The sequence below is a fragment of the Nerophis lumbriciformis genome, linkage group LG18 (assembly GCF_033978685.3).
Source record: "Nerophis lumbriciformis linkage group LG18, RoL_Nlum_v2.1, whole genome shotgun sequence".
In the NCBI taxonomy this organism is placed as follows: domain Eukaryota; kingdom Metazoa; phylum Chordata; class Actinopteri; order Syngnathiformes; family Syngnathidae; genus Nerophis; species Nerophis lumbriciformis.
Genome location: NC_084565.2, coordinates 23,712,890 through 23,738,936, shown reverse-complemented (window position 1 = coordinate 23,738,936; position 26,047 = coordinate 23,712,890). Strand labels below are relative to the sequence as shown.

Here is a 26,047-nt window from a genome sequence, read left to right as displayed (position 1 = left end):
TTCCAACATCAACATTCAAACTACCCTTTTTCCAAGTTCAAAAAAATTCCAGAATTTTCCAGAATTCCTGGTTTTCCAAAGCCCCATTCCGCCCTGTTTTTCTGGCGACTACTCCTTCCACATTTTTCAACCCACTTCAACTGTTCCACCGTCAAAACATTTCCCCTAATCAGGACAAAACACAAAGTTGTTTTTTGAACTGGAAAAATTCCCGGTTTTCCCGAAATTTCGTAATACCATTTCTTATGTTACTACTTCAACATTTCTCGACCGATTTGGAAAAATTCCAACACCAACCATTTTAACTCATTCAGACCATTTAAGTTTTCTACCATTTATCCATCCATCCATCCATCTTCTTCCGCTTATGCGAGGTCAAGTCGCGGGGGCAGCAGCCTAAGCAGGGAAGCCCAGACTTTCCTCTTCCCAGCCACTTCGTCCAGCTCTTCTCGGGGGATCCCGAGGCGTTCCCTACCATTTAAAAATTAAAACTACCACTTTTCCCAAAATTCCCACATTTTTGAAATTCCCATTTAAATCAATGGGACATTCTTCAAAGTTCCACAACTCCCACATTTTCCATCTGACTCAAACTGTTCCAACTTCAAAATATTCAGCCTGTTTGGGAATTGTGTGCTCTACTTCAACAATTGTTAAAAAAAAATTCCAGGATTTCAGTTAAACTTCAGCATTGGAGCATTCACACGCAATTCCTCCAGGAATTGCCTATCTAGTATATTTTATTATTATATAATATATACAATATATAACAAATCCCAATTACTATGTGCAATATTACAGTATTTGTAACAGCTGCAGCAAAAAATAAAGAGTAGATCCAGCAGAAAATATATATTATAAACAAAGAGGTAGTTAACATAGTTCTTAACGTTTCTTTTTACGCTTAAGAAAGATATGAGGAGACTTATCTTTGCATTGCACCTTTTTGTCTGAGACTTGGACGGCTGTGAATAATCTGTGCCTGTGTAAGATTGCATGACTCTGGAATTGATTATTACTGTATTTTTGATTAAGTAATTACCGGTGCAAAGCATGAGTTCACCATTGGAATGTGTTGACCCTGGAACAGATTATTTGTACTTCCACATAAATGAGAAGGGTAGGTGGACTAGAGTCCTGGTGCAAAATGACCTGAGATGTTCCACGGTTTTGGGAGGAAGTTGTAACTCACGTGGCTCCTCTTTTTGCATCGGATCTGACTTTGGCTCAAAAGCAGACCACCCAGAAAAATAATTTGCCAAGCTTCTCTCTTTTCCAGCCATTACTCATCTTTACTCTCCCCTTCTAATCCCTCAATGTGGCTTGCATGTGAATCCCCACCAAAAACAGCCTGTCATGCCCAAGTTGTGTTCCTTTAATGCCACACCAAAAGCAATAACAAGTGCACCATAAAATCAAATCACTCCACCATGCTAACAACGTCTGACTGCTCATGTGTATTGTGTCTGAAAAGCCACTTTTGGGATTTCCTTCTCTCTCGCTTGTAGGGCTGTAATGTATTCAACACGCTGTTTTTCTACTTTTACGGCCTCCATGCAGCATTTTTGATGGCTTGGTCAGAGTGATGATAGCTCCGGGCTTGTGGTCGGGCTTCCACACGGAGCCCGAGCCAGCGCCGCTCTGCTGGGCCTGTCAGTCAAAGCATCACTCTCAATACTAGCACCCACACTCTTTTATTATAAAGCCACGCTGTTGTAACATGTGGTTTGGCATAGTCTTGCTGAAATAAGCAGGGGCGTCCATGGTAACGTTGCTTGGATGGCAACATACGTATGTTGCTCCAAAACCTGTATGTACCTTTCAGCATTAATGGTGCCTTCACAGATGTGTAAGTTACCCACTAATACACCCCCATACCATCACAGATGCTGGCTTTTACCTTTTGTGCCTATAACAATCCGGATGGTTCTTTTCCTCTTTGTTCCGGACGACACGACGTCCACAGTTCTCAAAACAATTTGAAATGCGGACTTGTCAGACCACAGAACACTTTTCCACTTTGCATCAGTCCATCTTAGATGAGTTCGTGCCCAGCGAAACCAGGTGTTGGGTGTTGTTGATAAATGGCTTTGGCTTTGCATAGTAGAGTTTTAACTTGCACTTACAGATGCAGCGACAAGCTGTAGTTACTGACGGTGGTTTTCTGAAGTGTTCCTGAGCCCATGTGGTGATATCCTTTACACAGTGATGTCGCTTTTTGATGCAGTACCGCCTGAGGGATCGAAGGTCTATAATATCATCGCTTACGTGCAATGATTTCTCCAGATTCTATGAACCTTTTGATGATATTACTGACCGTAGATGGTGAAATCCCTTGCAATAGCTCGTTGATAAATGTTGTTCTTAAGCTGTTCGACAATTTGCTCACGCATTTGTCCACAAAGTGGTGACCTTCGCCCCATCCTTGTTTGTGAATGACTGAGCATTTCATGGAAGCTACTTTTATAACCAATCATGGCACCCACCTGTTCCCAATTAGCCTGTTCACCTGTGGGATGTTCCAAATGCGTTTTTGATGGGCATTCCTTAACTTTTATCATTGTATTCTGTTTTTATTTACCATTTACACAACGTGCCAACTTCACTGGTTTTGGGGTTTGTATATAACCTTTTTCAGTACCTTATCTTGGTCATTATTACGCTTTTACTCGTTTCCCAAGTTACATTAAAGAACATCAAATGGTCACACTTGCACAATTCAACCTGTACGAAAAGGTGTACCCTGGAAAATGATGCCCTTCTTAAAAGGAGTAAAAAAAGATTAATAAGTTATTTTTGCTTGTTAATTAATTGTGTTGTCATATGTTCAACATGTTTGTGTTCAGACAAATCTTTTTTTTGTGTAAGAAAGGTTTCTTAACTGCTGACCCTTCAGCCTTCGTCAGAGTGCTGAACTCCAGACTGATATGGCCAGGGAACTTTTATTTTGAAAGTTTTCCCGACCCGGTCAGCTGTTTTTAGACACGTCCCACCAGGAAGCTACAACGGCTCTGACAAAGGCTGAAGTGTCAGCAGGTAAGAAACACAAAAAAAAGATTTGTCTGAACACAATAATTTTTTACATATATTTGGTTGTAATGAGCAAAGAGACAAAACTGTCTTGGGAAGATTTCTTGAAATAAGACATTATATTTGAGCTTTAAAAACTTAAGTGATCTTGAAATTAGCAATTCAACTTATTATTAGCTATACTTACGAGTAGGGATGTCCGATAATGGCTTTTTGCCGATATCCGATATTCCGATATTGACCAAACCCTTAATTACCGATACCGATATCAACCGATACTGATATATACTGTCGTGGAATTAACACATTATTATACCTAATTTGGACAACCAGGTATGCTGAAGATAAGGTACTTTTTAAAAAAATTAATAAAATAAGATAAATAAATTAAAAACATTTTCTTGAATAAAAAAGAAAGTAAAACAATATAAAAACAGTTACATAGAAACTAGTAATTAATGAAAATGAGTAAAATTAACTGTTAAAGGTTAGTACTATTAGTGGACCAGCAGCACGCACAATCATGTGTGCTTACGGACTGTATCCCTTGCAGACTGTATTGATATATATTGATATATAATGTAGGAACCAGGATATTAATAACAGAAAGAAACAACCCTTTTGTGTGAATGAGTGTAAATGGGGGAGGAAGGTTTTTTGGGTTGGTGCACTAATTGTAAGTGTATCTTGTGTTTTTTATGTTGATTTAATAAAAATAAAAAAATACCGATAATAAAAAAAAACGATACCGATAATTTCCGATAGTACATTTTAAAGCATTTATCGGCATCTCTCCTTACTAGTATTGTGAAGTTGTACCGATAATTTCCGATAGTACATTTTAAAGCATTTATCGGCATCTCTCCTTACTAGTATTGTGAAGTTGTGTGTCTTTTAACAAAAATTGTGGTGCTCAGAAATAGTATTTTTTTCCTCAGAAGAGCTACTGCCTAAGTACAAGTTCCTATGTCTGACTGAAAAAATACTATCCAGGGGATTGTGATTTGACTTAAAGTTAAAGTACCACTGATAGTCACACACACACACACACACACACACACACACACCCACCAGGTGTGGTGAAATTAACCTCTGCATTTGACCCATCCCCTTGTTCCACCCCCTGGGAGGTGAGGGGAGAAGTGAGCAGCAGCGGTGGCTGCGCCCGGGAATAATTTTGGTGATTTAACCCCCAATTCTAACCCTTGACGCTGAGTGCCAGGCAGGGAGGTAATGGGTCCCATTTTTTATAGTCTTTGGTATGACTCGGCTGGGGTTTGAACTCACGACCTACCAATCTCAGGGTAGACACTCTAACCACAAGGCCACCGAATTCATATTTTGTTTGAATTCAGTTTGTTTAGATATTTTGACTAGAAATTTGAAATATATACTTGGTGAGATTGTGAGCTTTTCCAGTTTAGGAAGAAACAGAGTTTATTTAATCCTCCTATTATTTCTCCACAATTACTGATAAGTTTGTTCATTTCCTGTGTTTAAATGGGAGAAAAAAGAATAGTGAATTTGGAACAATAAATAGCTTCTTTCACAGTGATGAAAGAAAGGAAAAAAGAAATAAGACAAAAAAAGTGTGAAAAAATACAATTTTAACAATTAAATATTTATAAAATAAAATGTTAGTTGTATAAACAAACAACCAAATGAATACCGGCGTAAAAATAATGTACAGAAACAATAACAAAATGCAGGATATCGTTTAGGAAATAAGCACAACCAAAATGATTCCGTGCATTAGGCGCACCGGGTTATAAGGCGCACTGTCGAGTTTTGAGAAAATAAAAGGATTTTAAGTGCGCCTTATAGTCCGAAAAACACGGTATTGTCAAAGTTAATTGAAACTGCTGTTGTATTAACACTCTGTAAATTAAGAGAAATGTGTTGCAAATATAAAAAAAAAACTGAATGTGCGGATCTTAATCTTTTACAAGCTACGACCTCGTACATCTATGAGTTGGCGCTTTGCTGTAAACTCGTACCCTCATGAGAAAGCGCGCATTAAACAAACTGCGGCTCCCCAGCTTCTTGGCACAGTGCACAAGTCTGCTCTCTCTGCATGCACATGTGTTTGTTTGGACCGCGGTACCAGTGGCTCCTGAGAACAGACAGAACCAAATCTGGCAGCGTTCCTCTGGAGCAGGAAAGGGAGTGAATTGATGAAGTATCAAGTGATTATCAAAGGATTCCTGTGCTTTATTTGTATTTAAAGGTCCAATTTGCACAGTATTTGCACAGCACTTCAGAACATATAGGGCCTGATCCACAAAACCCAAAACCAGTGAAGTTGGCACGTTGTGTAAATCGTAAATAAAAACAGAATACAGTGATTTGCAAATCCTTTTCAACTTATATTAGACAAGATATTTATTGTTCAAACTAAGAAATAAAAAAATATTTTTTTGCAAATAATCATTAACTTAGAATGTAATGGCAGCAACACATTAAAATAAAATTGGCACGGGGCATTTTTACCACTGTGTTACATGGCCTTTCCTTTTAAAAACACTCAGTAAACGATTGGGAACTGAGGAGACCAATTTTTGAAGCTTTTCTTTCCCATTCTTGCTTGATGTACAGCTTAAGTTGTTCAACAGTCCGGGGGTCTCCGTTGTGGTATTTTAGGCTTCATAATGCGCCACACATTTTCAATGGGAGACAGGTCTGGACTACAGGCAGGCCAGTCTAGTACCCGCACTCTTTTACTATGAAGCCACGTTGATGTAACACGTGGCTTGGCATTGTCTTGCTGAAATAAGCAGGGGCGTCCATGATAACATTGCTTGGATGGCAACATATGTTGCTCCAAAACCTGTATGTACCTTTTAGCATTAATGGTGCCTTCACAGATGTGTAAGTTACCCATGCCTTGGGCACTAATACACCCCATACCATCACAGATGCTGGCTTTTGAACTTTGCGCCTATACCAATCCGGATGGTTCTTTTCCTCTTTGTTCCGGAGGACACAACGTCCACAGTTTCCAAAAACTATTTGAAATGTGGACTTGTCAGACCACAGAAGACTTTTCCACTTTGCATCAGTCCATCTTAGATGAGCTCGGGCCCAGCAAAGCCGGCGGCGTTTCTGGGTGTTGTTGATAAATGGCTTTCGCTTTGGGGGGGTAGGGGGTAGCGGAGGGTGTATATTGTAGCGTCCCGGAAGAGTTAGTGCTGCAAAGGGTTCTGTTGTGTTTATGTTGTGTTACGGTGCGGATGTTCTCCCGAAATGTGTTTGTCATTCTTGTTTGGTGTGGGTTCACAGTGTGGCGCATATTTGTAACAGTGTTAAAGTTGTTCATACGGCCACCATAAATGTGACCTGTTTGGCTGTTGCCCAAGTATGCTTTGCATTCACTTGTGTGTGTGAAAAGTTGTAGATATTATGTGATTGGGCCGGCACGCAAATGCATTGCCCTTAAGGCACGCCCCCAATATTGCTGTCTGGGTGGAAATCGGGAGAAATTCGGGAGAATGGTTGACCCGGGAGATTTTCGGGAGGGGCACTGAAATTCGGGTGTCTCCTGGGAAAATCGGGAGGGTTGGCAAGCATGACTGGGAGACGCAACTGTCGTGTACTACTCCGTACAGCGGCGTTTTAAAAAGTAATGCATTTTACTTTTTGAAACCGATACCGATCATTTCCGATATTACATTTTAAAGCATTTATCGGCCGATAATATCGGCAGTCTGATATTATCGGACATCTCTAAATGTAATATTTATTTTAAACATTTTTACGACATTGGAAAACATTCGTAAAACAGGGATTTCTCAGAGGGTGAGATAAAACTCCTGGAAATTACTGTCTTGGAATGGACAAAGGTATAGATGTGTGTGTCCAATTTAAAGGAAACGACAGGCTGTCTAATGGATTTATTACAATATTTTCAAGCTAGGTAATGTTTGCTGTGGTCTGGAACAACATGGCACACAAACAACTATGAGAAATGCAGCCAATATGTCATGAGACATGCAAATATACATTACATACATAGAGGACATACATAAAAGAATATCAAATGAGCTCCTATATACCTACAAACGAGGCATAATGATGCAATATGTACATACAGCTAGCCTAAATAGCATGTTAGCATCAATTATCTTGCAGTCCTGGATTGACCAAATATGCCCGATTAGCACTCCAACAAGTCAATAACATCAACAAAGCTCACTTTTTGTGCATTCAAGCACAGCAACAAAATTTTGGTGGACAAAATGAGACAAAGAAGGAGTGGCATCAAACACGTCTTTCTGTGGCAGTGTCGGAGAAAGTTGTACATGTAAACAAACTACGGTGAGTTCAAGAACCGCCGAAAATAGGACAAAACGGCGCTCGCCAAATACTCTCATCAGTGAAGCATGTTTAACATAAACAGGGGGATTTGTAAGAATTAGGAAGGTTTGTGTCATGTTTGTCCTCCTAAGGAACCATATTGAAACAAAAATTATATTTCTCCCTCATCTTTTTCCATTTTCATACGTTTTTTAAAAAGCTCCAAGGAGCCACTAGGCGACGGTAAAGAGCAGCGGGTTGCCGACCCCCGTGTTAGTAGATCATCACACACATCACACGCTCACTAATAGTGCATGCCATTTTACAATTTGCACACACAATAGCACGTGCTATTTGGGATCTTTACAGATCAGGTGCTCTGTGAGGTTAAACAGGACAAGACAGCAGACTATTTCACCAGTGTTATTTCAGGCTTCCTTGTAATGTACTCACCGTGTCACATACTCCGGGGTATCGGGCGTCACGTGAACAATCTCATAACCATCCTGTTGCAGAATGTCCAGGACACTTTGGTTCCCCAGGAAGTGACCTGAAAGAAGGGAAAGCCAGGCAAGTTAACTAAATTGTCCTGGGGGGCCACATTTTCCCAAAGCTATTGTGGAGAATGCATATATTTTTAAGAGTTCTTTCTTTTTTCATAGTCATGTTTAAAGCAGCTCATATTTTCCCATGTCTACTCTTTGTGCTTGAATCTTATGTCCGCAAGTAAACTGCGTGCATTACCTTGAAGGCTTTGGAATGTGTATTGGGAGTATGATGTACTCCCTTCTAACCTTATCTGTATTAGAACAAAGAGGCTGTATTCCTTTCTGGGCAGGGTGGGGGCTGTTTTCGTATTCAATAAGTTGTCTCTTCCCGTTTGATTGTTAGACCGCTTCTAGATGCTGGTATTAACGCACTGTAAGACTGGTCTCCTAAAGCTTTAGTAAAACTTGATAATATTCCTATTCTGTCTTGATGGTCCTTCTTACTCAACATATACAGTATGTCATCTGAAAAGAACTTGGGATTGACCAGTGACTTTTATTCCCTGAGAGGAAGACTGGTCAGACGCAACAATTTGGGGGCTGGTTGCGAGATCCCTGTGGCATTAACGTGTGCACTAAAATTAAGGCAAAAGAGACACAATGGACGGCGAGTTTGACACGGACAAATGTGATGGCAGGTGGGGAAAATGTGATGACTGGTTACCGTTTAATGATCAATTGAATGTGTTGTTGGTGACAATTGAATCCCGGACAAGCCCCCAAATTGTTGCGTCTGACCAGTCTTCCTCTTAGGGAATAAAAGTCACTGGTCAATCCCAAGTTCTTTTCAGATGACATATATGTTGAGTAAGACAGAATAGGAATATTATCAAGTTTTACTAAAGCTTTAGGAGACCAGTCCTTACAAATGCGTTAATACCAGCATCCAGAAGTAGTCTGAAAATCAAACGGGAAGAGACAACTTATTTTACTAATCTTACTCAACATATATGTCATCTGAAAGAATTTGGGATTGACCAGTGACTTTTATTCCCTGAGAGGAAGACTGGTCAGACGCAACACTATGTATCAATATTATTTTTTATTTCCTGGAAATAATTATCTCACCAAAAGTTTAGTACAATCATAAAGTCCTCAATTAAAACAAAAATGTACGTGTTTACTTTTTCAAGTCAAAGATCTGCTAATAACCGGAGCAATCTGTGGGAAAATGTGAGTCAAAGATTGTCTGTGTGACAGTTTCTGGTGTTTTGAGGAATCTGCTGTGTGCTGTTCCCTAAGTTTTGAACTTGTGGAGCAGTATGATGTCATTCCCAAAGCAGATTTGGCCTGCTTTCTATCTAGTGCACGGTGCAAACGTAGCTCGGACAGATCTGCATCTCAGTCTTCCTTATTGTTGTTGTTGACACTCAACGTCCCAGCCATAATCTTCTTTCCCCTACTCCCCTCATCTGATCCCAGCAGCCTGATATCAAACTGCAGCCCCGAGCTGACAAAAGCTTCCTTTTTTTGATGACTCTGATCATCTGATAACACAGCACTGCACGTCCTGTTTGTGCACACAGGAATTCATACACCAGCAATCCTATATCAGCGATCCCCTGCGGCTTATTAACAACACATGAAATATATGCAAGCATCTCTTTCTCTTGCCTTTTGTAATCTTCACCTATTCACCGTATTTATCATAAAAGGGGAACTGCACTTTTTTTTGGAATTTGCCCTATCGCCTACAATCATTATAAGAGACAAGAACACCGATGTTTATTGTTCTCCAATGCATTCTAACTCATAAACATAAATAAAAGTCCGCTTACAATGGAGTCAATGGGTGGTTCTCTTTTCCGTCCCTAAAACCCTCTATAGCAGGGGTGTCAAATTCAAATACAGAGTGGGACAAAATTTCAAACTGAACAAAGCCGCGGGCCAAGGTTGAACAAATTAACCTTTTAATAGGGACCCAAACAAGTTTTGCATTGAATTATGAACAAGCAAGGCTTATATAACTTTATAGTGACATGCAAAATCAAGTTTCAAATAATAGTAATTAAAAAATATCAATGGCATATCAAATACAATTTAAATAAAATTTGAATGCCTCTTTTCTATTTGCAGCCTTCTGAGGTAAATATCAACATTAACTTTTTCCACAGGCTAATAAATTTGAAAATAAAATAACAATGAATAAAACAACCATTCAGGACTTTAAACTGCTCAGTTTGCAACACACTGATCTAATCTGATGTGCCCAAGCCAGATACCTGGCATCTTTTCTTGGACGTTAGTTCATTAATGTCGGGGCTCAGGCTTTGAGCTGAGGCAACTTTCATTATCGAACGAAGGTGTTCATCAGTCATTATATCTCGTCCACCCGGACCACAGTCTTGGGGGCGTGCCTTAAATGCACTGCCTTTAACGTACTCTACGAGCTATCGTCGTCGTCCACTTTTCATCCATTCTAACATCGTTCAGACCCAGTCACAAGATACGTACGGCTTCTGTACGCACACACGAGTGAATGCAACGCATACTTCATCAACAGCGATACAGGTTACACTGAGGGTGCCAGTATAAAAAACTTTAACACTGTTAGAAATATACGCCACACTGTGAATCCACACCAAACAAGAGTGACAAACACATTTCGGGAGAACATCTGCACCGTAACACAATATAAACACAACAGAACAAATACCCAGAATCCTTTGCAGCACTAACTCTTCCGGGACGCTACAAAATAAACCCCCGCTACCACCAAACCCCCCCCCCTCACACACACACCTTTATAGCGGCGTCGTGATCACAGAGAGATAACGAGCTTGTATCGCTTTGTTGACGTCAACGGCTGGTGAGCTGCTTTCTCGCCTCAGAGCTCGTGGAAGTTTATTCTAGATCACAGGTGTCAAACTCAAGGCCCCGGGTGCCAGATCTGGCCCGCGACATCATTTTATCTGGCCCGCAATATGTGTCAATAAAGTACTTAATTTTTTCCCACTAAATGCAATTGTTTTTTTTCTTTTTGACAGAACAAATATATGTACTGCTTAAAATTGCATGCCTTTTAAACTTTAATAGTATCCAATATTGCAACAAATATTACAGTATATTATCATACTTTCCAAACATGTTTTTGTCTAAATAAAAATATTTAACTTTACAACAAACTATCCATCAAATTAATAAAAATGACAATACATTTTACGTTCTGTATAGCTTATTGCTGTTGAAATTGAAAAAAACATACTATTGTTTTTTGCGTTTTGAATTGACTGAGCTGCCAATTTTTACTGTAAAATCTACAGTTGTTGTTTTTACGGTGTATTGCTGTAAATGGAAAGACGGTACATTTGTTTTTACGGTAGAAAAACGGGCAGAATAAAAAAAGATCTTGTACAGTTTTTCCATGAACAATATAATGTAAAAAACTATGTAAATTTAACACAACAATTCTGGCAACTAAGCTGCCAGCTTTTTGCGTACCCCCCCCCTCTCCCCAAAAAAAACAGTGGTACTGTTTTTCCATTTACCGTAAAATTTTGTAAAATAAACAAACACTATTTTACAGTAAAATTTTGTAAATGTTATGTTGTTACTGTAAAATCGACTGTCTATTTAAAAAAAAAAGTATATAATTAATAATGGAATCCAGAGGCAAATTCATACAAGCGGCCCTCTGATGGCAGCCATAACTGCCATGTGGCCCTCAATGAAAACCACTTTCACATCCATGTTCTAGATCGTAAATTATGCCTCTCAACTGGATAGTAGAAGGATGTGGACATAATCCGACAAGTTGGTACATTTTTGGCATTCAATTTAGACCCGCAAATGGCGAGAAAAACGCGAAAAAAAACCTTTGTTCCACCCCCCCTTTTCTTTGCGAGGATTATGACTCATTCTTCATCTAAACGGGAATATAACAACATTCTATCAGTTGGCATCCCAGATACAGCAGACATTGTACAGTAAATTACATTTCATTATGTTTGTTGGCTCTCATGAAGTCTGCAGTGGTGATGTTGAAGGAAAAAGCGAGCATTGTAATGTGTCTATAAATATTAATGTGCAATAGTATGCATAAAATGAGCAGAATACGTAAATATTACCTTATTTTTCGGAGTATAAGTCGCACCGTAGTATAAATCGCACCTGCTGAAAATGCATAATAAAGAAGGAAAAAAACATATATAAGTCGCATTTTTTGGGGACATTTATTTGATAAAACCCAACACCAAGAATAGACATTTGAAAGGCAATTTAAAATAAATAAAGAATAGTGAACAACAGGCTGAATAAGTGTACATTATATGAGGCATAAATAACCAACTGAGAACGTGCCTGGTATGTTAACGTAACATATTATGGTAAGAGTCATTCAAATAACTATAACATATAGAACATGCTATACGTTTACTAAACAATTTGTCACTCCTAATCGCTAAATCCCATGAAATCTTATACGTCTAGTCTCTTACGTGAATGAGATAAATAATATTATTTGATATTTTACGGTAATGTGTTAATAATTTCACACATAAGTCGCTCCTGAGTATAAGTCGCACCCCCGGCCAAACTATGAAAAAAAACTGCGACTTATAGTCCGAAAAATACGGTACATGTTATTATGAATGTGCCTGTTACTATATTACATACAGTATATACTGTACTTATAGCAACGTTTTAAGGGCTTTATAGGCAGAATAGAGCGACCATTGTAAGTCGACTTTTGATTGCATTGATTTACTATTTTATAATTTGCCAGTACCAGACGCCAGGTGGTGCGGCATCTGAGCTGATTACTGACCAACAACCTGCCCAGCATTTCAGGCAACCATCCGCAGGTAAAGAAACTGTGTGATTAATTTGCACATGTACATGGATAATGCAATATGTTTTTCTAATTAATCATATCACTATTATGTGATGTCACTACTACCGACCACGCAGTCTGATGGTTTATATATCAATGATGAAATCTTAACATTGCAACACATGCCAATACGGCCGGGTTAGCTTACTAAAGTGCAATTTCAAATTTCGCCTGAAATATCCTGCTGAAAACGTCTCGGTATGATGACGTCTGCGCGTGATGTCACGGATTGTAGAGGACATTTTGGGACAGCATGGTGGCCAGCTATTAAGTCGTCTGTTTTCATCGCAAAATTCCACAGTATTCTGGACGTCTGTGTTGGTGAATCTTTTGCAATTTGTTCAATGAACAATGGAGACAGCAAAGAAGAAAGCTGTAGGTGGGAAGCGGTGTATTGCGGCCGACTGCAGCAACACAAACACAGCCGGTGTTTCATTCTTTACATTCCCGAAAGATGACAGTCAAGCTTTACCATTGGCCTGTGGAGAACTGGGACAACAGAGACTCTTACCAGGAGGACTTTGAGTTGGATGCGCAGACACGGTACCGTGAGTACTCATGCAGCTGCGGCTTCCAAACATTTGATCGCTTGCCCGTACGTGCGTGCCGCTATGTGCATGTCACGTACGTAACTTAGGGGACTTTGGGAAAATATATGTGCTGTATGAACTTTGGGGAGGTGAACGGTACTTTGGGCTGTGGGATTGAGTGTGTTGTGCAGGTGTTTGAGTTGTATTGGCGGGTTATATGGACGGGAGGGGGGAGGTGTTTGTTATGCGGGATTCATTTGTGGCATATTAAATATAAGTCTGGTTGTGTTGTGGCTAATAGAGTATATATATGTCTTGTGTTTATTTACTGTTTTAGTCATTCCCAGCTGAATATCAGGTCCCACCCGCCTCTCACAGCATCTTCCCTATCTGAATCGCTCCCACTGCCCTCTAGTCCTTCACTCTCACTTTCCTCATCCACAAATCTTTCATCCTCGCTCAAATTAATGGGGAAATCGTCGCTTTCTCGGTCCGAATCGCTCTCGCTGCTGGTGGCCATGATTGTAAACAATGTGCGGATGTGAGGAGCTCCACAACCTGTGACGTCACGCACATATCGTCTGCTACTTCCGGTACAGGCAAGGCTTTTTTTTATCAGCGACCAAAAGTTGCGAACTTTATCATCGATGTTCTCTACTAAATCCTTTCAGCAAAAATATGGCAATATCGCAAAATGATCAAGTATGACACATAGAATGGACCTGCTATCCCCGTTTAAATAAGAAAATCGCATTTCAGTAGGCCTTTAATTCCTTACACAAGATCAGACATGACTAGTTTGAGGAAAAGTATGTCAAATCTATCAGTGTCAATTGATATGGCTGTCAACAATTAGGTGTTATCAGTATAACAGAAAGAAAACAGATATTGAGCATCTCTAGTATTGTCCCATGAGCTCATGCAAGAGTACTGTAATGTTTTTCAATCTATCAAAGTTTATTTATTCATTTTTATAGATGTATTGCACAAAGAATATGAATATCCCTTGAGACATGTTTTTATTTGTGCTGCAATGATCCCACATTTTCCCTAATGTTCCAGTTCATTTGAAACGTGTGTTTAGTGGGGGGGAAAAAACAAGACTCAAGTGCAAGCATCTGCGTTTGTTCTTTCATCCCGTATGTTCATTGTGGTGCAGGTAGGATTTCAAAAGGGTCGCCACCCCTGCATCTATAGTTACACTTTGACCACGTGGGCAAATATAATGAGGACCTTATTTTTCTTTAGTCCGCCATTCAGTCCTCATCTCCATAATGACTTCACTTCTTATGTCCGACTCTGCATCAAAAGCTAAGGACAGTCAACATTCATGTTCAGGTTCTGGTCAATTGCACGGTTCTAAAAAGTGTGTGTGTCCCACTTGAACCGCTACAGGATAGGTCGTCTTTGTGGGTCAGTGGGCTCATGTTGTTGTTTGAAAATTCCGACCTGTTGCTGCTGCAGAATGTAATAATCTCCCGGTGGAGGACAGCTGATAATATTTAGTAGACGGAATAGTGATGTTTGTTTTTATGTTCTGTTCAGCTGCTGGGATGAGAAGAGTATGAGGAGCAGCTGTTTGACTATCTGATCGCATGCACGCACACACACACACACACACACGCACACACACACTCCTCCACTATTTCGTTAAAGTTGCCGTTTATTATTCATGGAGTTCCAAATGATTTCCTTGTTTTCCCTTCTTTCATTGAAACCACTTAGCTTCTTTATGTTCTTTGAAGGGCATTTGTGTCTTGGTGTGTTTGTGTGTGTGTGTGTGTGTGTTCTTGTATGTCTACCCTTCTTGAGACATCAACAAGGAAAAGTACCTTCCATATGAACAAGTTAGGACCAAAATCATGGTCCCAATACGGAAAACCATTGCATCTATTAGAGAGCCAAATACTAGAGTCCGTGAACATTGCTCCAAAGTCAGGTTTTTTTGTTGATATAATGTGCATACAAAAGTAAACATTGACAACGGGAAATAAATTATATCGATGTTACGATATTTTCTTAATTCATATCTTGTTTCAATCCACTTTATCCAATCCACTTTATTTTTATAGCACATTTAAACAACAAAATGCTTCCAAAGTGCTGCACAACAATAATAATAAAAACAATATTCAAATATGATCCTTAGCTCCACCAGTGACTGAATAAAAACAAAAAATAAATACATATAAAACAAAACAATATAAAATAAATATGATTAAAAATGATTTTAAAGGGTAAAACCAATTAAAACAGTAAATAGAAATCAACATTTTTAAAAACACAGAGGACCACGCAACTCACATAGTGTTAAAAGCCAAAGAATAAAAGTGGGTCTTAAGACGAGACTTAAAACACTCCACTGTGGGAGCAGTGTTTACGGAAAACCATTGCATCTAATAGAGAGCCAAATACTAGAGAGTTTATTATATCTTACAAACTGGATATATCGCCCAGCTCTATCTTTAAGTTAGTGTTTAGTTCTATGTTTGTGATTTAGTTTCTGTTTTCACGGCTCCTTGGTTAAGTCCGGTTGCTAGGAAATCATGGTCCCAATACGGAAAACCATTGCATCTAATAGAGAGCCAAATACTAGAGTCTGTGAACATTGCTCCAAAGTCAGGATTTTTTGTTGATTTAATGTGCATACAAAAGTAAACATTGACAACGTGAAATAAATTATATCAATATTACGATATTTTCTTAATTCATATCTTGTTTAAAAATGTGCCAATATCTTACAAACTGGATATATCGCCCAGCTTTATCTTTAAGTTAGTGTTTAGTTCTATGTTTGTGATTTAGTTTCTGTTTTCAGGGCTCCTTGGTTAAGTCCGGTTGCTAGGAAATCATGGTCCCAATACGGAAAACCATTGCATCTAATAGAGAGTCAAATATTAGAGTCTGTGAACATTGCTCCAAAGTCAGGATTTTTTGTTGATTCAATGTGCATACAAAAGTAAACATTGACAACGTGAAATTAATTATATCGATACTACAACATTTTCTTAATTCATATCCTGGTTAAAAATATTTTAACATATCTTACAAACTGGATATATTGCCCAGCTTTATCTTTAAGTTAGTGTTTAGTTCTATGTTTGTGATTTAGTTTCTGTTTTCAGGGCTCCTTGGTTAAGTCCGGTTGCTTGGAGCCCTGATTATACGCACCTGCTTCTGATTAGTGATCACGATTAGTGATTACGAACAATGGCAGGTCCATTGTTCGCTTCATGTGGCTGTCTATGTTGGCTTACAATTCTAAGTTATGTTCATACTATCCTAAGAGCTAAGTCTTCTGCCTTGACCTTTATGTGCGTCTACCAGGGTTACATCTCTTTATCTTGTATTTTGTTTTGTGATTGATATGAAAACTTATCTTGCCTGCAAGCTGCCCATAGTCCTCCGCATCTTTGGAATCGCAAGTGTGTGTGTTCTTGTATTTCTACCCTTCTTGAGACATCAACAAGGAAAAGTACCTTCCATATGAGGACCGGTGAACAAGTTAGGACCGAAATCATGGTCCCAATATGTAAAACCATTGCATCTAATAGAGAGCCAAATACTAGAGTTTGTGAACATTGCTCCAAAGTCAGGATTTTTTGTTAATTTAATATGCGTACAAAAGTAACCATTGACAGGTGCAAAGGCAGCAATATATGATAAAACAAGACGGCAGCTAAAGAAGGACTTCCCTATTCATCCCCGAAAAATACCCTCCAGGTGAACAGATGATTTTACGACTTCCGGTGTTGACGTAAGACAACCCACGTCCCATATGTGACGAACAAATACATTACGGTACTAAGACTATAGTGGCCATTAACAGTTAGCTTTTACAGCTGCGTTGCCCAAAGTATGGAGCAAGGGCCATCTGTGGTCCGTGATTCGTTTGTCATCGGCCTTAAGCACATTACAAAAAATAGTAATCTCATTTGCACCCCTGGTTGTGAAATCTATCACATTTTTGGTGGTCCCAAAAAGGAGGGATTTATCAAATTGACTGTGTGTCGGTTTTAAAAGTGCTCCCCCTCTGGTCAACATATGAAATAACAAGTGTGTGTAAGAAATCAAAATGTGCCCCCTTTGGCCAAAATACTTTTTTTTTTTTTTTTTAAAGTATATAGACACATACTGTAATAGCTTGAAGTAAATAATGAAGATTACAAACCAATTACAAACAAAAAAATTCAAAAAATAAATAAATTACTAAAATATTACCTTTTTAATATTTGCATAGTTTGTATACATTTAAAGGGTTGGAAATACAAATCTTTATCTAGAATGGGTGGTCCTAAAGAAAGCGGCATTTTTCGGTGGTCTCAAGAAGGTAACAAATACAAGAGTGTGTTTGTGTGTGTGTGTTCTTGTATTTCTACCCTTCTTGAGACATCAACAAGGAAAAGTACCGTCCATATGAGGACCGGTGAACAAGTTAGGACCGAAATCAGGGTCCCAATACGGAAAACCATTGCATCTAATAGAGAATGTCTCATTTGCACCCCTGGTGGTGAAATCTATCAAAATTAGGGTGGTCCCAAAAAGAAGGGATTTTTTCAAATAGACTGTGTGTCTGTTTTAAAAGTGCTCCCCCTCTGGTCAACATATGAAATAACAAGTGTGTGTAAACATTTGAAGTGCTCCCCCTCTGGCCAACATATGTAATAACAAGTGTGTGTAAGGATTTGAAATGCGCCCCTTTGGCCAAAATAATAATTTAAAAAAAGTATATACCGTATTTTCCGCACTATAAGGCGCACCTAAAAACCACAATTTTTCTCAAAAGCTGACAGTGCGCCTTATAACCCGGTGCGCTTTATTACGATTCATTTTCATAAAGTTTCGGTCTCGCAACTTCGGTAAACAGCCGCCATCTTTTTTCCCGGTAGAACAGGAAGCGCTTTTTCTTCTACGCATGCAACCGCCAAGGAAAGCACCCGCCCCCATAGAACAGGAAGCGCTTCACCCGCCCCCGGAAGAAGAAGAAAAAACGCGCGGATATCACCGTACGTTTCATTTCCTGTTTACATCTGTAAAGACCACAAAATGGCTCCTACTAAGCGATCCGGTTCATAAAAAGACGCAATCTCTCCATCCGCACACGGATTACTACCGTATTTCACAGCTGATATTCCTGTGAACCGCACTGTGGAACGGGAGCACGTACGGTGAATATTCGCACCACAGGGAATGAGAAGTCATCCTTCACTGTGGTTCTAGCTTGCCATGCTAACTTCCACCCATGATGATATTCAAAAGGAAGACCTTGCCAAAAGAGACCTTTCCAGCCGGCGTCATCATAAAAGCTAACTCGAAGGGATGGATGGATGAAGAAAAGATGAGCGAGTGGTTAAGGGAAGTTTACGCGAAGAGGCCGGGTGGCTTTTTTCACACAGCTCCGAAGGCGAACACACCTTCACTAAGACGGGCAGATAGCGCCGGTCGACATACGCCAACATCTGCCAGTGGATCGTAAATGCCTGGGCAGATAGTTTCGGTCACAACTGTGGTCCGAGCTTTCCGGAAGGCAGGATTCACAGAACTGCTGCACAACAACAGCGACACTGAATCCGATGACTTCGACGAGGCGGAGCCGGCCATTTTTGGATCCCACGCTTGCGCAACTTTTCAATTCGGACACCGAAGACGAAGAATTCGAAGGATTTACGAATGAAGAATAACTTCAGAAGGTGAGCGCTATGTTTATTTTGTGTGTTGTGACATTAACGTTCGAGCAACATTATGTTGCTATTTATTGCTCTACACCATTTTGAATTTTACTATGTTTGTGATTGCACATTTGCGTACATTTTGGGACAGAGTTGTTAGAACGCTGGTTTTCAATATATTATTAAAGTTTGACTGAACTATCTGACTGTTTTTTTGACATTCACTTTAGCGCAGCGTTTTTTTGACATTCACTTTAGCGCAGCGTAGGCGCGGCTTATAGTCCGGGGCGGCTTATTGGTGGACAAAATTATGAAATATGTAATTCATAGAAGGTGCGGCTAATAATCCGGTGCGCCTTATAGTGCGGAAAATACGGTAGATACATACTGTAATAACTTGAAGTAAATAATGAAGGTTAAAAACCAATTACAAACAAAAAAAATCCCCTAAAAAAAATTACTAAAAGATTACCTTTTTTATATTTGCAGTTTGTATATATTATTAATGTTGTAAATACAAATCTTTACATATCTAGAATGGGTGGTCCTAAAGAAAGAGGCATTTTTCGGTGGTCTCAAGAAGGTGACAAATACAAGAATGTGTTTGTGTGTGTGTGTGTGTGTGTGTTCTTTTATTTCTACCCTTCTTGAGACATCAACAAGGAAAAGTACCTTCCATATGAGGACCGGTGAACAAGTTAGGACATAAATCATGGTCCCAATACGGAAAACCATTGCATCTAATAGAGAATGTCTCATTTGCACCCCTGGTGGTGAAATCTATCACAATTAGGGTGGTCCCAAAAAGGAGGGATTTTTCAAATTGACTGTGTGTCGGTTTTAAAAGTGTTCCCCTCTGGCCAACATATGAAATAACAAGTGTGTGTAAACATTTGAAGTGTTCCCTCTCTGGCCAACATATGTAATAACAAGTGTGTGTAAGGAATTGAAATGCGCCCCCTTTAGCCAAAATAATAATTTTAAAAAAAGTATATAGAGACATACTGTAATAACTTGAAGTAAATAATGAAGATTAAAAACCAATTACAAACAAAAAAATCCCCTAAAAAAAATTACTAAAAGTTTACCTTTTTTATATTTGCATAGTTTGTATATATTATTAATTTTGTAAATACAAATCTTTATATATCTAGAATGGGTGGTCCTAAAGAGGTCTCAAGAAGGTAACAAATACAAGTGTGTGTGTGTGTGTGTGTGTGTGTGTGTGTGTGTGTGTGTGTGTGTGTGTGTGTGTGTGTGTGTGTGTGTGTGTGTGTGTGTGTGTGTGTGTGTGTGCGCGTGTGTGCGTGTTCTTGTAATTCTACCCTTCTTGAGACATCAACAAGGAAAAGTACCTTCCATATGAGGACCGATGAACAAGTTAGGGCCGAAATCATGGTCCCAATATAGAAACAATTGCATCTAATAGAGAATGTCTCATTTGCACCACTGGTGGTGAAATCTATCAAAATTAGGGTGGTGCCAAAAATGGGGGATGTTTCAAATTGACTGTGTGTCGGTTTTAAAAGTGTTCCCTCTCTGGCCAACATATGTAATAACAAGTGTGTGTAAGGAATTCAAATGCGCCCCCTTTGGCCAAAATAATAATTTAAAAAAAAGTATATAGAGACATACTGTAATAACTTGAAGTAAATAATGAAGATTAAAAACCAATTACAAACAAAAAAATATTTAAAAAAATAACTAAAATATTACCTTTTTTATATTTGCATAGTATGTATACATTATTAATGTTGGAAATACAAATCTTTATATATCTAGAATGGGTGGTCCTAAAAAGGTCTCAAAAAGGTAACAAATACAAGTGTGTGTGTGTGTATGTTCTTGTATTTCTACCCTTCTTGAGACATCAACAAGGAAAAGTACCTTCCATATGAGGACCGGTGAACAAGTTAGGACCGAAATCATGGTCCCAATATGGAAAACCATTGCATCTAATAGAGAATGTCTCATTTGTGGTGAAATCTATCAAAATTAGGGTGGTCCCAAAAAGGAGGGATTTTTCAAATTGACTGTTTTATAAGTGCTCCCCCTCTGGTCAACATATGAAATAACAAGTGTGTGTAAACATTTGGAGTGTTCTCCCTCTGGCCAACATTTGTAATATCAAGTGTGTGTAAGGAATTGAAATGCGCCCCCTTTGGCCAAAATAATAATTTAAAAAAAGTATATAGCGACATACTGTAATAACTTGAAGTAAATAATGAAGATTAAAAACCAATTACAAACAAAAAAATTAAAAATGTTTTTAAAATTACTAAAAGATTACCTTTTTTATATTTGCATAGTATGTATACATTATTAATGTTGGAAATACAAATCTTTATATATGTAGAATGGGTGGTCCTAAAAAGGTCTCAAGAAGGTAACAAATACAAGTGTGTGTGTGTGTGTGTGTGTGTGTGTGTGTGTGTGTGTGTGTGTGTGTGTGTGTGTGTGTGTTGCTAGCATGCCAAAGACAGTGAAAAGATAAAAGTGTGCAGGTATGTGTGTACCTTGGCTATGAGCATTGATTTGATCTTTTTTTTTTTCTCATGCAGTTTGAATGAAGGCCAGCTAGACTAGGTATGCCAGCCAAGGTATGCAACATTAAAACGATGAACCAGTCTAAGAAATGTTCGATATTTGCTAATAATGTGCACATGTGAGCATGCAAATTAGCTGCATTGACAGGAGACACTCCATAAAGAACTCCGGATAGCAATCTTCACTGTCGTTGGAAATGATACACTCGTCTATCCCGGCCTTCTAATAGTCGTAAAACCCGATGACAAGATTAAACCGCAAATTACGCTTGTTGGTTTTGATTTGCGGCCAGAGGAGGGGAGTACACTTTAAAGAAACATTATCCAGAACAAAAGTATCTTCAGATCACGACAGACTGTACAACCACAGGCACACATTAAACACACAAGACCAAACCCTAACATTGCTCAATAAAACGTTAAGGCTCTCAGAAGGACCAGCAATTATATCTCTATGAGCCCATGCATGCATTATTCCGTGACATTTTTCGAAGTGTAGACGAGCCAATGACGTAGAAAGTCTAATAAACGAGGCATGGCGGGGAATAGAACAGACAAGACAACATGGACTTGCTGATGTAATGTCCCCAAGAACTTGTTAAAAAAAAACATGTTTCTATTTATAATGTGGCCTTTTGCCACTCTGCTATGGAAAAGGGTCAACATTTTTGCTTTCTTTTCCCTTTTGACACAATCACTCGGGCCTGAATAGCACACTGAGGGATGCACAATACAGGTTAGAAATTAAATGGAATTTTCCAAAAAAGTGGTTTATTCATGTTGATAGCATTATAATCCTGTTCATTTTTAAGCTTTAAAAACTGGTTGTTTATTCACGTTGATAGCATTATAATCCTGTTCATTTTTAAGCTTTAAAAAAAAACATCCTTTTTAAAGCAGACCTATTATGCAACTTTTCTTACCTATCGATACCTGTCTTTGTAGGATTTGGCATCCGCAGAAGTCCCGAAAATGTGATATCAAACTATGAAGTAGGGTTGTACGGTATACCGATACAAGTATAGTACCGCGATACTAACACATCATATTTGTCGTCGTCACGTCGTGTCTTTGCTGGTTTTACGAGCAGACGAGCATGTTCGGCAGCGCACAATCACAGAGTACATACAAGCAGACACAGTGTTATAGAGGTTTATTTGAAATAGGGACAGATACAATAACATAGACATCTGAAACAGTTATCCAATGTATGCATCATAGTGTTTGTAGCCAAAGCTAATTTACAACACGTGTCCCCAACAACAACAACACAGATCCAACATCATTAAAGGGGAACATTATCACAATTTCAGAAGGGTTAAAACCATTAAAAATCAGTTCCAAGTGGCTTATTTTATTTTTCGAAGTTTTAAAAAAAATTTAACCATCACGCAATATCCCTAAAAAAAGCTTCAAAGTGCCTGATTTTAACCATCGTTATATACACCCGTCCATTTTCCTGTGACGTCACACAGTGATGCCAACACAAACAAACATGGCACATAGAACAGCAAGATATAGCGACATTAGCCCGGATTCAGACTCGGATTTCAGCGGCTTAAGCGATTGAACAGATTACGCATGTATTGAAACGGATGGTTGTAGTGTGGAGGCAGGTAGCGAAAACGAAATTGAAGAAGAAACTGAAGCTATTGAGCCATATCGGTTTGAACCGTATGCAAGCGAAACCGACGAAAACGACACGACAGCCAGCGACACGGGAGAAAGCGAGGACGAATTCGGCGATCTCCTTCTAACCAACGATTGGTATGTGTTTGTTTGGCATTAAAGGAAACTAACAACTATGAACTAGGTTTACAGCATATGAAATACATTTGGCAGCAACATGCACTTTGAGAGTGCAGACAGCCCAATTTTCATCAATTAATATATTCTGTAGACATACCCTCATCCGCTCTCTTTTCCTGAAAGCTGATCTGTCCAGTTTTGGAGTTGATGTCAGCAGGCCAGGGAAGCTAGGGTTGATATTCTTCTCTTGATCATCTTCGGTGGCATAAGGGACGATGTGAGCCAAGACATCCAGGGGGTTTAGCTCGCTCGTCTGCGGGAACAAACTGCCGCCATTGCTTGCCGTGCTACGGAGGTCCTTTGTCCCTGAATTGCTCACACACTCCGGCAGATTCAATGGGGGTCTGGCGGCAGATTTCTTTGACTTTATCGTTGGAAATGCATCTGCTTTGAGTGTCGCAGGATATCCACACATTCTTGCCATCTCTGTCATAGCATAGCTTTCGTCGGTAAAGTGTGCGGAACAAACGTCCAATTTCTTGCATCTTTGGGCCACTGGTGCAACTTGAATCCGTCCCTGTTCGTGTTGTTACACCCTCCGACAACACACCGACGAGGCATGATGTCTCCAAGGTACGGAAAACAGTCGAAAAAACGGAAAATAACAGAGCTGATTTAACTCGGTGTTTGTAATGTGTTTGAGAAAATGGCGGATTGCTTCCCGATGTGACGTCACGTTGTGACGTCATCGCTCCGAGAGCGAATAATAGAAAGGCGTTTAATTCGCCAAAATTCACCCATTTAGAGTTCGGAAATCGGTTAAAAAAATATATGGTCTTTTTTCTGCAACATCAAGGTATATATTGACGCTTACATAGGTCTGGTGATAATGTTCCCCTTTAAAATAGGAAAATAAAAAATAGAATGAGTCGATAATAATGATAATAGTAATAATATAGACAAAGTGCAAACTGGATAAAAGCCAATAATAATAATAACACAGACAAAGTGCAGACTAGATAAAAACCAATTAGTAAAAATGAGTAAAAACTAAACATGGGAACATGATTGTTGCTCAACTAGCCATAATTGTGTTTGTTTTTTGAAAGTGACAAGTGCAGGTATACTTTTTCAAAGTGTCCGGTAAAGAGTTCCATAGTTGTGGTCCTTTTTATTAAAAAGGCAGTCTGGGCAAAAGATGTCCTACGAAATGGAACACAACAGTTGCCACCTACTCAGTGGCCTAGTGGTTAGAGTGTCCGCCCTGAGATCGGTAGGTTGTGAGTTCAAACCCCGGCCGAGTCATACCATAGACTATAAAAATGGGACCCATTACCTCCCTGCTTGGCACTCAGCATCAAGGGTTGGAATTGGGGGTTAAATCACCAAAAATGATTCCTGGGCGCGGCCCTGCTGCTGCCCACTGCTCCCCTCACCTCCCAGGGGGTGGAACAAGGGGATGGGTCAAATGCAGAGGACAAATTTCACCACACCTAGTGTGTGTGTGACAATCATTGGTACTTTAACTTAACTTTTGACATTGCTCGGGTGGTAGATCTGGTACCACTTTGCAGTCTTGTAATTGCCTTGCAGAGCAATTGGGGAGCAGAGTTATCCCAGCATTTAAAAACCAGTTTGACGGTGTGTAATAAAATAAAATTGGTAAAACTTAAAATATTGTATTTGGTTAAAATTTGGCAATGATGATATCGTATACTCTTCTTGTCTAGAACTTTCAAGGTGCGGTTATAAAGACACTCAATGGTCTTGATTGATGACTGGTGTGCCTGGGACCATGTAGTTAAGCCATAAGATATGTGTGATATAATCATTGCATTCATAAAAATTGTGTAGACAGAAAAGGGAGAACGGATGCATTTTTGTTTGAAAACTAACGATAAAGGTGAAGTTATAACACTGAAACGCCCTCAGGGAGAGGTGCTTTAAGACATGGCTAGCTAGCTAGCGGCTAAAGTCCATCCGCAGTCGGCAGTGTTTTAGCTACTTCTAAATCACTAATCCTCACCTCCATGGCGACAAATAAAGTGAGTTTCTTACAAGTATCATCCCTGCAGGACGAGGAATAGCTAAACATGCTTCACTACACACCGTAGCTCACCGGCGTCAAAATGTAAACAAACGCCATTGGTGGATCTACACCTAACATCCACTGTAATGATACTAAGTACAAGAGTGTATCGAGTCAATGCTACAATGATTACATCGATATTTTTTAGCATCACAAAATATTTGTTTATTTATATTTATAAACTCAGTAAATACGTCCCTGGACACTTGAGGACTTTGAATATGACCAATGTAACAACTTGGTCTCGGATTGATACCCAAATTTGTATCATCCAAAACTAATGTTAAGCATCTAAACAACAGATACAAGTGATTATTACATTTTAACAGAAGTGTAGACAGAACATGTTAAAAGAGAAAGTAAGCAGATATGAACAAGTAGATTAATAACTCATTTTCTACCGCTTGTCCTTAATATTGTTGACAAAATGGAAAATGACACAATATGTTACTGCATATGTCAGCAGACTAAATTAGGAGCCTTTGTTTGCTTACTTACTACTAAAAGACAAGTTGTCTTGTATGTTCACTATTTTATTTAAGGACAAACTTGCAATAAAAAACATATGTTTAATGTACCCTAAGATTTTTTGTTAAAATAAAGCAAGAATGCAATTTTTTGTGGTCCCCTTTATATAGAAAAGTGCCGAAAAGTATCGAAATACAATTTGGTACCGGTACCAAAATATTGGTATCGGGAGAACACTACTATGAAGGCATGGTGTAGATATTTATTAAACAATCTTGCCTTCCTTCATACATC

General features: G+C 39.0%; 1 protein-coding gene across 2 annotated transcripts in view; it reads right to left on the bottom strand.

The window, feature by feature from the left end:
• trabd2b (TraB domain containing 2B) overlaps nt 1-26,047 on the bottom strand; it is a 228,874-nt gene that overhangs the window by 9,365 nt on the left and 193,462 nt on the right. For both annotated transcript variants that reach the window (XM_061978565.1, XM_061978566.1), the window contains exon 5: nt 7,777-7,873. In XM_061978565.1, the coding sequence (XP_061834549.1) occupies nt 7,777-7,873 (97 nt within the window). The remainder of the gene's footprint in view (nt 1-7,776; nt 7,874-26,047) is intronic.